Below are 14,519 nucleotides of genomic sequence, written 5' to 3' on the forward strand. Positions count from 1 at the left end.
TTAGTCAAGGGGAGGGATGGATTGGAGGTTTGTCTCCCGTCTCAGCAGCTCACTGGCTGATGTCACCAGAATAAAGCCCTCTTTCCTGGCAATACTCGCTGTCTCAGTGATAGGCTTTCTGTGCGGTGAGCAGCCAGACCTAGACCAAACCCCTGGCAATCCATAACAAAATCATAAGCAAAATCAACCAGGAAGCCATTTGCACCCTGGAACCTCACCTGGGAGGGGAAGTCAAGACAGACTTTCCAGAGAAGGTGATGCTGAAAATTTCAGAAACAGAAATTTTGAAGAGCAAGAGTTACCAAGCAAAGAACATTCCAGGAGAAGGAACAGGAGGTGTGAAGGTGGAGGCCCTGGGGTGAGGTTCTTTATGGATTCGAAAACGGTTCAGAACCACAGGTGGACGGTCAGGGTAGTAGTGAGAGGAGGTGGGACAGGCGACCACGCCCCTGCCCCTGAGATGACTGGAAGGCGACTTAGGAGGGGAGCTGGGGCGAGACAGGTACAGGGGTTGAGGATGAGAAAGGCACAGAGTGACTAGAGGATTCCCGCCTGCAAGCACATCTGGAAGGGGTGTCTGGATCCTGGGGGCAGCGACTGTGCTCTAGGGCGAGAGCCACCCTCCCCAGGGGTGCAGGCACGCGAGAGGAGGGCCTGGGGCTGTGGGTCGGCCACGCTGCGCCCTCGTTTGTGTGTAGCCCCGGAGGACCAGAGTGGGGAAACACCCCACCCTCTCCCAGGGCCCAATCGAGCACTGCAGCGGGAGGTACGGGGCTGTCAAATGACAGTTTTGCGGTTCCAGATTGCCAAAAGAGCCAGTGGCCAGTCTAGGGCACCGCGCCGTCTGGCATCTCCCTGGAGGCCCTGGGCCTCGCCCGAGGCTCAGCCCGGATCTGCAGTTGTCAGGTCAGTGCGGGGCCCGTAGTGGATTCGCGGGGCGGGGCGGGGCACTGCCCGCGCCCGGAGCTCGGCAGCAGCTGCCCAGGGGCGGGGGCGGCAAGACGCGGAAGTGCCCGGCAGGTTGGCGGACCGGCGGGAGGCGCAGCCTGGGCAGAGCTCAGCTTGGTCCCGCCGCCCGGCCGGTGCTCCTGGGCGCAGCCACGCAGGCGCACCGCAGACAGGTGGGTCCCGGCCGCCGCGCTCTCCTCTCTAAGTCTCCGCCCCGCGCGCCCCGAGGGTGGCGGGAGCGGTACTGGCTACTGCCCCCAAGCCTAGGCCTAGACTGGGGCCCGCGACCCCCAGGCACCTGCGGGCGGCGGGATGAAGACTGGAGTAGGGCGGGGTCCGCGTCCAGCTGCTCCTGGAGACCGAGCTCGGGTGGGTGCCTACAGCAGGGTGCGCCCCGCCGGCCTGGGACTTCCAAGGCGCCTCCCACGCCCCGATCAGTTTGGGGTGCTGGCGCCCGGGGAGCCCCGTGACCCAGGCGGCGGAGTAGGCACCGCTGCGGGGGGGCGCCCGGCTCTGCTGCTCTTCCTCCCCCTCGCCATCGCCCAGAATGGGGGCTCCCGGGCGCCCCGCTGGAGGCTGGCTTGGGCCACAGAGGAGCGAGGCCCGATCCTTACTTTCGATGCATTCGCCCTCACTCTTACCGGGCCACCCTCACCCTTTCGGAAAAGAGGTTGAGGTTAAAGCGTTCATCCTCCGGGATCTTCAGGCCAATGGCAGGAACTGTGCAAGAGTTTGGGGGAAGATGGTGTCAGGTAGAGGCTCCCTCCCTGGGCTCGCGGCCGGGAATGGTAGACTCTGGTCCCCCGAGCGGCGGAAAAGGATGGGGTGCAATAGTTCCTGGGCTGGTTTCCTTAGGTCCTGTCCCAGAACTTAAGAAGGCAACAATGAAGAGGCTAAACATGGAGGAAAAGTGAGGCTAGCGTGGGGAGATGGTTGTCTCCGGACCCCGGGAGGGGCGGGAGCGGGTACCTGGCGGCAGAGGCTGGAGTGGGGGACTTTCCCAGCCTCGCGGCCACGCTGAACACAGCAGGGCGAGGACCGGGGTGCTGCTCCTCCAGCAGCAGGAGGAGAGGTCCACAGGCCGACCCTGGAGGTGGGGGTGGCTCCGCGGGCTGGCCCAGGGGGTGTGCCCCAGCGGAGCACGCGGGAGGGGTGAGGGTGGAGGGGAGGGGGGAGCAGGGGCGGAGGACTGGGCTGGGCCTGGGCTCCTCGAGGGCCCAGAATGGGGATAAGTGACCAGAACCAGAGAGGGCTCGGCTGTATCCATGTAGGAAACTGTAGCCCCTCAGGAGGCCCTCTGGCAAGACCTCCCCTTCCTGCCCCCACCCCCAGTAGTTATGGGGCCTGGGGTGCTGGGGCTGAGGGGTTCCAAGAGTCTAGGGAAGCACTGGGAAATCACCCCTTTTTATCTAAAGGCCCTACTTTGGGGTTTTCCCCCTGTACCCTGGTCTTCCCCTACCTTGACCCTGGGAGGAAGCCGAAAGAAGCTTCTTTCTGGGCACCTTTTGCCCCAGAGCCTCAGCCTGTCTGGACCAGGTGGGCAGCAGGGCCTAGGGTGTGGGCAGCTCACCCAGAGGGGTGGGATTTGGGGTCAGGGCCTGTACAGGGAACCCCTTGTCCTCTCCCTGAGCTGGGTGTGGGTTTGCAAGGAGACATGTGACCCGGACCAACCCTGGGAGCAGCAGGGCGCCTGCTGTCTGGCCACTCTTACTAGGACTGCTGTGGCACTTCCTCCCCTAGTGGCTCCCTGGTGCCCATGAATTGCAGCTCCTGGGTGGTGGTAGGGGCACTGTCTCCTGGGACTCCAGCAGGGCCTTGGGGTGAGCTGTGGGCTTGCCCCACCTTGGCAGGTCCTCTAGGGCTGCCCACTGGATGCTTCGCTGCTTCACACACTTGTAGGGGCTCCCTCAGGCTGTTGGATTTCCCCACTTTCGGGGCTCAGGTCCATTGGCTTAGGTCTAGGGCTCCATCCATTTCACCCAGAGCCTCCGGAGCCTGGCAGGCAGACCTGTTCTGACACCAAACTTCCAAAGTCATAGGCCTTGATCGGGGTGGTCTGAATCAGACCTAGCCCTTTTCTGGGCAGGAGGGAGCTTCTGGGAGGATGGATGCTGTTCGGGTTAGAGCTCGTGTGGACCTAGCTGCAGGCAAAAGCCTTGAGGCTGAGTCCCTTCTGTGGCGTGGTGGACAGACTGTGGCTCATCACAGCCGGGCTTGTCACGGGAGCTCCTTCTCCACACCCCTCCCTAAGCTGCCTGTATGGACGCGGCCCTCTGACACTGAGGTCGGAGTTATCATTTCAAAACCTTGCTCTGTATTAAACAGCCGTGTTGGGTAGGGCCAGACTGCTGGACTGACAGCAGGGGGCAGACAGCCAGACCCTCTAATCTCCCCAAAGGCACCAGCGCCTGCACGGCCTCAGCCCAGGGTGCCATCAGGGAAGCTCTCCCCGATTCTGTGCAGACAGAGCTTCCTCTGTCCACCCTCACTTGGCCAGAATTGTGTGCTGCTGGTGACTGGCACCCCTCTATTCTAGGGCCAAGGCTTCTCAGCAGTCTACAGATACAAATATGGGTGGGTGCACGCCCATGTTATAAACCACACTAAATACACAAAGACTGCCTGCAAGTTTGGGGTGCGGGGAACAGCTCTGGGTGGGAGGTTGGAAATTTGGTCTGGGGGAGCCACTCGGCTCCCTCCCTCAGCCCACAGTGAGTCTGGTTTCTGAGTTGTCCCGGTCTAGCCACTTTCGTTTCCCCTGGGACTGGGTGGAGGCTGGGGCAGAAAGCGGAACTGAGCCCCGGTGTTCTGAGGCCAGGGCAGGGCTGGAACGTTCTGAACATCTCCCTGTCCCAGCCGCTGGGCCAGGCAAGGGCCGGCCTTACCTCTCCTGGGTTGGTGGCAGCAGAGCTGGGCTCTGAGGGAGGCCTGCAATATGAGACAGTAGCAGCTCAGAGGTGGCACTAGGCAGGTACAACCTCAAAAGGTACTGGGCAGGGAATTTCAGGGGAAGCTGAGGCTCCATGCTGCAAGGCCCAAGCAGGCCCAGACACAGGGAGTTCAGCTCGAACCTTTGCTCCCTACTTGCTGAGAGACACATTCACTTCTGATGGGCTGTGCTGTATAATGACCCAGTCCTTTCTGTCTTCCACCTAGGGGTCTCAAGTGAAGGGCCAAGGGCATGGGTAAGGGGAGGAGAGAGGGACAGAAGGGGGCTCAGGACTGTGGAGAGTTTCCGGTTCTGGGCTGGAGAGGGAGTTGGGCAGGTGGAGGGGAGGAGGCAGGGTCCCTCTGGCCTAACCAGGGAGGCAGTGAAGCTGTGGCCTGGGAGGCGGGGCTCGTGCCCCTGGGTAGGTAGCGGTTAGAGCTGTGGCTTCTGTTTCCTGCAGCCTTCTAACAGGCTCCGGCAGGCTTTAGGGCCTTCCTAAGTGCTACCTGAATGCGTGTCCAGTGGGAGGAGAAGGGGTAGGACCAAGAACCTAGATGTATGGCCCTAGAGAGGTAACATCTGTTTGGTGGCCGCTGTCATTGGAGGTAGGTTGAGTTGGTTGATGGGATTTCTCTAAAGAAGTTGCGGTTGGGGAACTTCCTCCCTGAGGGAAACTGAGGAAGAAAGGTAGCTCTGAGAGCCGGGTGTGGAAACCCACCATCTATTCACATGTTCTGCTTTCCTCCGAGGGCAGGTGTCCTTGGGAGCTCCAGATGAGATTCTTGTTGAGGGCATCTCCGGAGGGAACTCTCAGGGGACGGAGGGTGAGAAAACTTGGGCAGGGAAAAATCGAACCAGGGGTGTAGACTGAACGGGAGGCTGGCTTCAGGCTGATCCCACAGAGCGCTCGCTGCCCCAGGTAGCCAGCTTGAGACAAGACAGCCAGGCTTTTGGTGTCAGGCAGTCACTGGCTGTGAGCTGCCCCGCAAGAGCGAGGGGTGGGCCTAACGTGTGGTGTGAGTAGTGGAAGGCAGTTCTCTGGCCAATGGGCTGCTCACTGCTGTTAGCAGTTGGAGAATGGATGCCTCCGCCCAGTAAAGGGCACCTGGGGCTGTGCCCTCAGCATTCACTAATTCGTAACTCTCCTTTCCTTCCTCCAAACACAAAATTCCATGACACTAGACAAGAAAGCTGATGCTTGGAAAAGAGAATTGGCCTTAAATACCTAGATGGACTGGAGAGACGATCCCCTGTGGTCCATAGCTTTACCTCTGAGCACCTGTCCCCATCCACCTGCAGACCTGCTGAGGCTCCCCTCTGGCTTTCTCCTGCAGACCCCTCTGCCATGAACCAGTCCATCCCAGTGGCTCCCACTCCACCCCGCCGCGTGCGGCTGAAGCCCTGGCTGGTGGCCCAGGTGAACAGCTGCCAGTACCCAGGGCTTCAATGGGTCAACGGGGAAAAGAAATTATTCTGCATCCCCTGGAGGCATGCCACGAGGCATGGTCCCAGCCAGGACGGAGATAACACCATCTTCAAGGTAAGCCCCGGCGAGGAGGTTGGCTGGACCTCCAGGGCACCCTGTCCCCAGAAGAGGAGTGCACATAACACACACAAGCAGCTCCTCAAGGCTGGCCACCTGCCCAGCTACCCTGCTGCTGCTGATGTCAGGCCCAGACTAAGGGGATGCAGACGTAGCCACAGGGCACATCTTTTTCCTTTTTTTTTTTTTTTTTTTTTTTAAGACAGAGTCTCACTCTGTAGCCCAGGCTGGAGTGCAGTGGCACAATCTCAGCTCACTGCAACCTCTGCCTCCTGGGTTCAAGCGATTCTCCTGTCTCAGCCTCCTGAGTAGCTGGGATTACAGGCATGAGCCACCATGCCCGGCCTTGGGCACATCTTTTCTAACCTACACCCTAGAGCAATGTGGGGACTGAGGGTCCCCAGAAGGCCTTCCCATAACTCGTCCTACTCACCCTTTGCTCGTCTCACTCCTATTACTCATGAGGACTTGTTCAGTGCACACATATGCTAAAGGAAGCCAACAATCATCCATTATCTTTCTAAAAATTTCATTTTAAAATTAATATATATTTATGGGGTACATAGTGATGATTTAATAAATACAGTGATCAGATCAGGTACTTAGCATATCCATAATCTCAAACATTTGTCATTTCTTTGTGTTGGGAACAAACTCTTTTTAATATAAGATTCAGATACATCATCAATCTTTTAATTTTTTAATTTTCTAATTTTTTTTTTTAGAGACAGGGCCTCACACTGTTGACCAGGTTCCAATTTGAGAATGGGTCTCATCTGTCACCAGGCTAGTGCGTCGGTCTCAGTCCCGCAGCCTCCACCTCCAGGTCAGGTTCCCCCCTGTACTTTTAGTAGAGACTTTGCCATGTTGCCCAGGCTGGTCTCAAACTCCTGGACTCAAGCAATCTGCCCACCTCAGCCTCCCAGAATGCTGGGATTACAGGTGTGACCCACCTTGCCCGGCCCAATCTGTTTCTTTTAATTGACATATCACAACTGTACATATATACTTTTTTTTTTTTTTTTAAGAGATGAGGTGTTGCTCTGTTGCCTAGTGTTGCACCACTGGTAAGCAGTGGTGCAGTCATAGCCCACTGCAACCTCCAACTCAGCTCAAGTGATCCTCCAGTCTCAGCTTCCTGAGTAGCTGTGACTACCCGTACATGCCACCATGCCCAGCTAATTTTTTTTTTTAATTTTTTTGAGACGGAGTCTTGCTTTGTCACCCTGGCTGGAGTGCAATGGCACAATCTCAGCTCACTGCAACCTCTGCCACCTGGGTTCAAGCAATTCTCCTGTCTCAGCCTCCCGAGTAGCTAGGATTACAGGCGCCTGCCACCATGCCCGGCTAATTTTTTTTTTTTTTTTTCAGTATTTTTGGTAAAGACAGGGTTTCACCATCTTGGCCAGGCTGGTCTTGAACTCCTGACCTCATGATCCACCTGCCTCGGCCTCCCAAAGTGCTGGGATTACAGGCGTGAGCCACCATGCCCAGCCTAATTTTTTGATTTTGATATTTGTAAAGATGAGGTCTCGCTTTGTTCCCCAGGCTGGTCTCAAGCTCATGGGCTCAAGTGATCCTCCCACCTCAGCCTCCTGAGTAGCTGGTATCACGGGCTCAAGCCACTGTGCTCTCTCCAGTAATCTTAATGCTAGGACGTACCTAGCATAATAGTTTTTGCTTACATTTTAGTTTTTTTGCACATGTGTGTATATGGAATGCAAAATTGGAATGAAGTGATATATCTTGATTTATAACCTGGATTTTTTTCACCCAATATCAGGATCAGCTTTCCTTTCCAACATACATCCACATCACTTTTCGTGACTGTAGAATTTCCACTGGAATGGTTTAGCACAATTTGATCACTGAGTCTTGATTTTTGGATACTTGAGGTTGCTTTTAAAACCTGAACTTAAAAACCACATTGTCATGTAGCCTGTCTTAATGCTTCCCTTTTTTTCATCCTCAATTATTTTGGGGGTTGATTTCCTAGAATTGAAAATTGCTGGGTCAAAGGCAATGCTTATTTTTTAAAACTTTGGATACATATTTTCTTAGTTTTTGGGCTTGATCCTGACCTTTCCAAAATTCTTTTGCTAATCCATTTCTTATTTTTGTATAGGTAATACAGTCACAAAATTCAACATTAAAAGGCATAGAATGGTTTAGAGCAAAAAGGCTCCCTCCTTCCCTGGTTCATCACCACCCACTCCCCTCCCTAGCCTTTCCCTAGAGGCAGCCGTGTTGTCATTTTCTTGTTCAGCCTTCCTGAGAGATTTTTATGCACATATAAGCAAATATGCACTATTCTTTCCTCTACTTTTCATAAGAAATGCTAGATATCTGCATATTTGTCTAGACTTAATACTTCTTGACGATTGCTACATGTCAGCTTATAAATAGTTTCCTGCTTTTTCTTTTTTTGTGCTGCCCAGTATTTTTCATTCAATGGGTTGGCCGTAATTTCACCAGCCCCTCATTGATGGATGTTGCATTGGCTATTTTGGGTCATCTTCTACACACAGTACTGCTGCAAATAACTTTGTATGTGCAATATTTTGTGTGAATGCTTCTATGATATTTAGGATGAATTCCTAGAAATCAAATAGCTGGGTTAAAAGGTAGAAAGAAACGTTAGTAACCCTTACCTCACCTAATTGCCATTCAAAATAATACCAACAGCTCCAGTGTCTCAAGCCTGTCCCACGTGCAGGTTTAGCTCTGAGTGCTTTACGGACATCAACTCCCTTCATCTTTTTTGCGATAGGGTATCACTCTGTCGTCGTCCAGGCTGGAGTGCAGAGCATAATCATGGCTCACTGCAGCCTCGAACTCCCCCGCTCAAGCAATCCTCCCACCTCAGCCTCCTGAGTAGCTGGGACCACAGGCACCCACCACTATGCCTAGCTAATTTTTTGTAGACAGGAGTCTCGTTATGTTGCCTAGGCTGGTCTCCAACTCCTGGGCTCAAGCAGTCCTCCCACCTTGGCCTCCCAAAATGTTGGGATTACAGGTGTGAGCCACTGTGCCCAGCCAACATCAACCCCTTGAGTCTTCGCTGCTACTCCATGAGGTGGGCAACTGTGAGGAGATCAAGACAAAGGGAGGCAGTGACGTGGCCTGGCACACAGCTGGCGGGGGGCACTTCCAGATTCAAACCCAGCCTGGCTCCAGGGTGCTCACCCTTATCCCCCACGCTGTCCTCCTTAGAGATCACACTGATTCACCCTCCCAGGAGCAGGGACTATGGATGCATCTTATAGCCCCTAGATTTCATGTAGCTTGCTGGCAGCCTGAGGGCTGGGGCAGGACTGTGGCAGACTCCCACACTGCAAACCAGGTCTGGGGCTCAGCGAGGCTCAGCCCATAGCTGAAGTTCTCCCCACACAGTAGGGTCTCCTATAGGACAGGAGGCAGACTGGGGCTGTGGTGGGGACGAGGTTCTCTGTGGTCGGCTATCTCTTCCTGCCCCAGGCCTGGGCCAAGGAGACAGGGAAATACACCGAAGGCGTGGATGAAGCCGATCCGGCCAAGTGGAAGGCCAACCTGCGCTGCGCCCTTAACAAGAGCCGAGACTTCCGCCTCATCTACGACGGGCCCCGGGACATGCCACCTCAGCCCTACAAGATTTACGAGGTCTGCTCCAATGGCCCCGCTCCCACAGGTATCAGGCCTAGCCCTCTGTGGGCCACCTGGGAGGCTGTGCAATGTCCTGGCCCGCAGCCATGAGCTCTCGGGTGCAGGCAGGCCAAGGGCCCCTCTAGCAGGCAGTGGTCTAGGACATGATGCGGGGGCTCCCGCTAGGTCATGACACCCAGGGCTTCCAGGAGTGACTGGGATGGGTCACTGGCAAATCAGGAATGGCTTGGTGTGCAGTCAGGGACCTGGGTGCTTCTTACTTATCATTGCCCTCGTGTTGGCTTCTGGCTGCAGCCTAGGTCTCATGGCCCGTGGAGTCGGGGAGGTCTTTCCCAATCCTGGTGGCCGTGCCCTCCACCTCGCCCTGTGTTGGGGCAGCTTTGGGGAGGGCAGAAGCTGCACAGGAGCTACAGGCAGCCTCTTGGGGGATCTTGCTCCTCCTCTGACGTTGACTCCTTTACTGCCCTGCTTTTCTCTCCCTGCTGTGCAGACTCCCAGCCCCCTGAGGATTACTCTTTTGGTGCAGGAGAGGAGGAGGAGGAGGAAGAGGAAGAGGTGAGTGTGGGGCGGGGAGGCAGGTGGAGCCCTGGACGAGCTCTCTGCTGTCCCCATCGGCCTTAGGTTTCCACAGCCCCGCTCCCCTGGAGCCCCGTGGCCCTCTCAATGGTTCTTCTCCTTGTTTCTTCTCCTGGGATTCTGAACGATAGGAGCACAGTCCCCACCTGCTCCTTCCCCAGGGCGTTGTCATTACCCTGCATGTGTGACCCACGCGGCAGTTGGGGCTTGGTAGGTCTGATTCCCCGCAGAAAGCAAATGAGGAAAGTGAGGCAAAGGGCTTTTCTGACCTGCCTGGGATGGATGAGCTGGGACCGGAGGCAGGGTCTTGTCTGAGCTAAACTGAGGCTAGGGGAGTTGCCTCATGGTTCTTGCCTGTTATTTCCCCAGCCCCAGGTCAGTGGAATAACCTGTCCTCCTTTCTCTCCCATCTCTTCCCTCCCTTGCCGGTGGCGTCCCTTCAGCTGCAGAGGATGTTGCCAAGCCTGAGCCTCACAGGTGCGGCTGGGAGGTGGTGGTTGGGGGTCTAGTATACAGAGAAGCTACAGGTACCATAGGTACCTAGGAAGGGGCTGATGGGAGGCTGGGGTGGCCCAGGGCTGGGAGTAGGTGGGCCAGGGAGGCAGTTTGTGGAGGTGGCACTGACAGCTGTCCACACGCACTCTCTGTAGATGCAGTGCAGTCTGGCCCCCACATAGCACCCTATTCTTTACTCAAAGAGGATGTCAAGTGGCCGCCCACTCTGCAGCCACCCACTCTGCAGCCGCCCGTGGTGCTGGGTCCCCCTGCTCCGGACCCCAGCCCCCTGGGTCCTCCCCCTGGCAACCCTGCTGGCTTCAGGGAGCTTCTCCCTGAGGTCCTGGAGCCTGGGCCCCTGGCTGCCAGCTTGCCCCCTGCAGGCGAACAGCTCCTGCCAGACCTGTTGATCAGCCCCCACATGCTGCCTCGTAAGGACCCATGGTTGGGCACGGGGAAGCAGTTCTGGGGAATTGGGGTAGGATTGGCAAGGAGGGTGGAGGGTGCTGGACTCCCTTGGGTGGGGAAAATGGGAGAGCGGATGGGGCTGGGCCTGGCCACTGGGCTGCAGAATGGGAGGCGTGGGGCTCAAGGATGGGATGGGCCTGCCTTCTGCCCCGCAGTGACCGACCTGGAGATCAAGTTTCAGTACCGGGGGCGGCCACCCCGGGCCCTCACCATCAGCAACCCCCATGGCTGCCGGCTCTTCTACAGCCAGCTAGAGGCCACCCAGGAGCAGGTGGAACTCTTCGGCCCCATAAGCCTGGAACAAGTGCGCTTCCCCAGCCCTGAGGACATCCCCAGCGACAAGCAGCGCTTCTACACGAACCAGCTGCTGGATGTCCTGGACCGCGGGCTCATCCTCCAGCTACAAGGCCAGGACCTTTATGCCATCCGCCTGTGTCAGTGCAAGGTGTTCTGGAGCGGGCCTTGTGCCTCAGCCCATGACTCATGCCCCAACCCCATCCAGCGGGAGGTCAAGACCAAGCTTTTCAGCCTGGAGCATTTTCTCAATGGTGAGGCCCCAAAGCTGTGATCCTCCTGGCCACCTCTTGCCCAGGGGCGTGGTTCCAGCCTCTGACTAGGCACCTTGATTTTGATGCAGAGCTCATCCTGTTCCAGAAGGGCCAGACCAACACCCCACCACCCTTCGAGATCTTCTTCTGCTTCGGGGAAGAATGGCCTGACCGCAAACCCCGAGAGAAGAAGCTCATTACTGTACAGGTACATCTCCCCTGCCCCAAAGTCGGCCTTGGCTTGAAAACTGGGGAATCCTGGGGCTAGGCCCTTGCCCCAGGCTGGAGGCTCAGAGCTCCCTGAGCAGTGTGGAACTTGGCCGCCAGAGACCATCAAGGCTCAAGGCCGGAGAATGCAGTCTATTACTCACCCTTGATGGCTGCCCTCATGCACAGCTGGATCTGGCAGCCCTGCCATGGGTCTCCCTGTCTCATCTCTTTGCCTCCCAGGTAGTGCCTGTAGCAGCTCGACTGCTGCTGGAGATGTTCTCAGGGGAGCTATCTTGGTCAGCTGATAGTATCCGGCTACAGATCTCAAACCCAGACCTCAAAGACCGCATGGTGGAGCAATTCAAGGAGCTCCATCACATCTGGCAGTCCCAGCAGCGGTTGCAGCCTGTGGCCCAGGCCCCTCCTGGGGCAGGCCTTGGTGTTGGCCAGGGGCCCTGGCCTATGCACCCAGCTGGCATGCCATAACAAGGCTGCAGATGGTGCCTGGCCCTGGCTTCCTGGGTGGCGGTGCGGACTGATGTGGAGATGTGACAGCCCTGGTGAGCACCTGGCTGGCTGCAGAGTCCTACCTCTGGGTTTCCTGGAAGTGGATTTGGGCCAAGAAGGAGAGGGAGAAAGGCCCGAGCCCCTGCCTTCCCAGGCCTTTCTCTCCTGGGCTGTCTCTGGTCTGGTCAGCCTGGCTCTCGGGAAATTCAGCCATGAGCAGGGAAGGAACTCCCCCAACTCTGGGGCCTAGCTGTGTAGGAGGAATTGCCTAAGCGAGGCCCACTCTTGTGATTGCCCCATTTCCTCTGGCAAAAAAAGCCAGAGTGTTGTGGGCCAAGTCCCCGCACAGGGCCTCTGCAGGGCATGGCCCTGATTTCCCTGGTTTGAGCCTCACTTCCTCATCTCCCTGTCCTCTGAGATAATGAGTGAGCACTTAGGCATCATATCAGATGCTCAAGGCTGGCAGGTACCCCCCTTCTTGAGAGTCCAAGAACCTGGAGTAGAAATAATTTTTATGTATTTTTGGATTAATAAATGTTAAAAACAGACTCAGCTGTTTCTTTCCTTTTTCTACTACCAGTTGCTCCCAGTGCTGCTCCACCAGGCCCTGTTTCGGATGCCAGCTGGCCCACTCCCCAAGCACTTGCCCCCAGCTTGCGACCATTGGCACTGGGAGGGCCTGGCTTCTGGGCTGATGAGTCAGTTGGGCCTTCATAAACACTCACCTGGCTGGCTTTGCTTTCCAGGAGGAAGCTGGCTGAAGCAAGGGTGTGGAATTTTAAATGTGTGCAGAGTCTGGAAAACTGTCAGAATCAGTTTTCCCATAAGAAATGGTGAAAAAGGGCAGGCTAGTATTGCAGCTGCATTTGGGACCATTCAAATCTGTCACTCTCTTGTGTATATTCCTGCGCTATTAAATATATCAGGGCAATGCATGCAAATCATCCTGATATATTTAATATATTTATTATATTGTCCCCCGAGGTGGGGACAGTGAGTTCTCACTCTTAGTCCCCCCAGAGCTGGTTGTTAAAGAGCCCAGCACCTACCCCCTCTCACTTCCTCTGTGTCATCTCTGCCCACTCCAGCCCACTTTCTGCCTTCAGCCATTGAGTGGAAGCTGCCCCAGGCCCTTACCAGGTGCATACGCCCAATCTTGATGCCCAGCCATCACAACTGTGAGCCAAATAAACCTTTTTCTGTATAAACTACCCAGCCTCAGGGCTTCGTTTACAGAAACACAAAATCGATTAAACCCCCATAAATGTTCAAGGATACCTTGCCCCACAGCCTCGTCCACAGAATATATTGTCACTGTTTGGATTTTTGCCAACCTGACAGGTGAGATAGTATCTCAGTGCTACTTCTCATTATCAGCAAGGCTGAGTAGCTTTTCACATGGTTAAGTGGCCTGTACAGATTTTTTTAAATAAACAATTTTAGAATGGTTTTAGATTTATGGAAAATTCCTAATAGAGTTCCTATGGACCCACAGTTTCTCCAGTTGTTAACATCTTACATTACTATGGCACACTTGTGACAATAATGAAACCATGTGGACAATTACTATGGACTCAACTTCATTTGGATTTCATGAGTTTTTCGGATATCCTTTTTCTGTTCCAGGATACTATCCAAGATATCACATTACATTCACTTGTCACGTCTCCTTAGACTCCTCTGGTCTATGACAGTTTCTTAGACTTTTGTTTTTGGTCTTGATGGTTTTGAGGAATACTGGCCATTTTTTAAAGCATGTCCCCCAGTTTGGGCTTATCTGATGTATTTCTCATTTGTTTTTAGAGATAGGGTCTTTGCTCTGTTGCCCAGGCTGGAGTGCCATGGTGCAATCTTGAACTCCTGGACTCAGATGATCCTCCCACATAGCTGGAACTACAGGTGCACACCACCACCACCACACCTGGCTTTTTAAAATTTTATTTATTTATTTAAGAGACCTGGTCTCGAAATATTGCCCAGGCTGGTCTCAAACTCCTGGCCTCAAGTGATCTTCCCACCGTGGCCTCCCAAACAGCTGAGATTACAGGTGTGAACCACTGTGCCCCGCCTGTTTCTCATGGTTTTTGTATGGAAGACCACAGAGGTGAAGCATCATTCCCACTACATCGTATCTATCAGGGGTGCATACTATTAACCTGATTTATCACCGTTTCTGACTGAGGTAGTGATAGCTTCCTCTATCATAAAGTTACTCTTCATCCTCCCTGATGTTCTATATGTACACAGGTACAGTGGTTTTAGAATTGTTCACCTGCATCCTCTTAAACATCACCAACTAGAGTACAGTGATTATGTAGTGCTCCTTTTGTCTTTAGTTTTCAATCATTTATAAAGGTGTGCACCTTTTGTCTTCACAGGCCTGTGCAGTTCTATTCCCTCTTGAAATTGTCAATGTTTTGAGATTAGGAGATGGGAGATGTCACATACCTGGTTTCCAGCTTCTTCCAAAAAACTGGCAAATATGAAAACACTGTCATACATTCCTCAAAGGCAATAATCAGCTGGAACTCTGGATAGGGAATGTTCTCCTAGTTCAATACGGTCCTCTCCTGGCCTGCTTCCTTTCACTGCTCTCCACGTCCATAAGGGCATTTGAGTTTGCAACCCTTGATGAAAGGTGGAGCAGGGAGAC

At 54.7% G+C, this 14,519-nt stretch overlaps 1 protein-coding gene across 5 annotated transcripts; it reads left to right on the top strand.

Annotated features, from left to right (window-relative positions):
• Positions 1 to 672: 672 nt before the first annotated feature.
• On the top strand, positions 673 to 13,077 carry IRF5 (interferon regulatory factor 5). Of its 5 annotated transcripts, none has more exons than XM_032761674.2 (9): positions 673 to 906; positions 5,212 to 5,417; positions 8,898 to 9,087; positions 9,553 to 9,617; positions 10,082 to 10,115; positions 10,289 to 10,564; positions 10,757 to 11,149; positions 11,239 to 11,357; positions 11,600 to 12,450. In XM_032761674.2, exons 2-9 carry the CDS (start codon positions 5,223 to 5,225, stop codon positions 11,843 to 11,845), a joined length of 1,518 nt encoding a protein of 505 aa, XP_032617565.1. In that variant the 5' UTR covers positions 673 to 906; positions 5,212 to 5,222; the 3' UTR covers positions 11,846 to 12,450. The 5 variants fall into 5 exon arrangements, with proteins under 5 accessions (XP_032617565.1, XP_032617571.1, XP_032617563.1 ...); XM_032761672.2 differs by lacking the exon at positions 673 to 906 and adding an exon at positions 1,037 to 1,121; XM_032761675.2 differs by lacking the exon at positions 673 to 906 and adding an exon at positions 4,415 to 4,482.
• The last annotated feature ends 1,442 nt before the right edge of the window (positions 13,078 to 14,519 follow it).

The sequence above is a fragment of the Hylobates moloch genome, unplaced genomic scaffold, assembly GCF_009828535.3.
Source record: "Hylobates moloch isolate HMO894 unplaced genomic scaffold, HMol_V3 SCAFFOLD_1, whole genome shotgun sequence".
NCBI lineage: Eukaryota > Metazoa > Chordata > Mammalia > Primates > Hylobatidae > Hylobates > Hylobates moloch.

What these genes read in the sequence shown, in the direction of transcription:
- IRF5 (XM_032761674.2), top strand. Translation starts at nt 5,223, where the DNA reads ATGAACCAGTCCATCCCAGTGGCTCCCACTCCACCCCGCCGCGTGCGG. An exon ending in GAGATAACACCATCTTCAAG is followed by an intron (nt 5,418 to 8,897) that starts GTAAGCCCCGGC and finishes TTCCTGCCCCAG; the next exon opens with GCCTGGGCCAAGGAGACAGG. An exon ending in CCTGGAGCATTTTCTCAATG is followed by an intron (nt 11,150 to 11,238) that starts GTGAGGCCCCAA and finishes ATTTTGATGCAG; the next exon opens with AGCTCATCCTGTTCCAGAAG.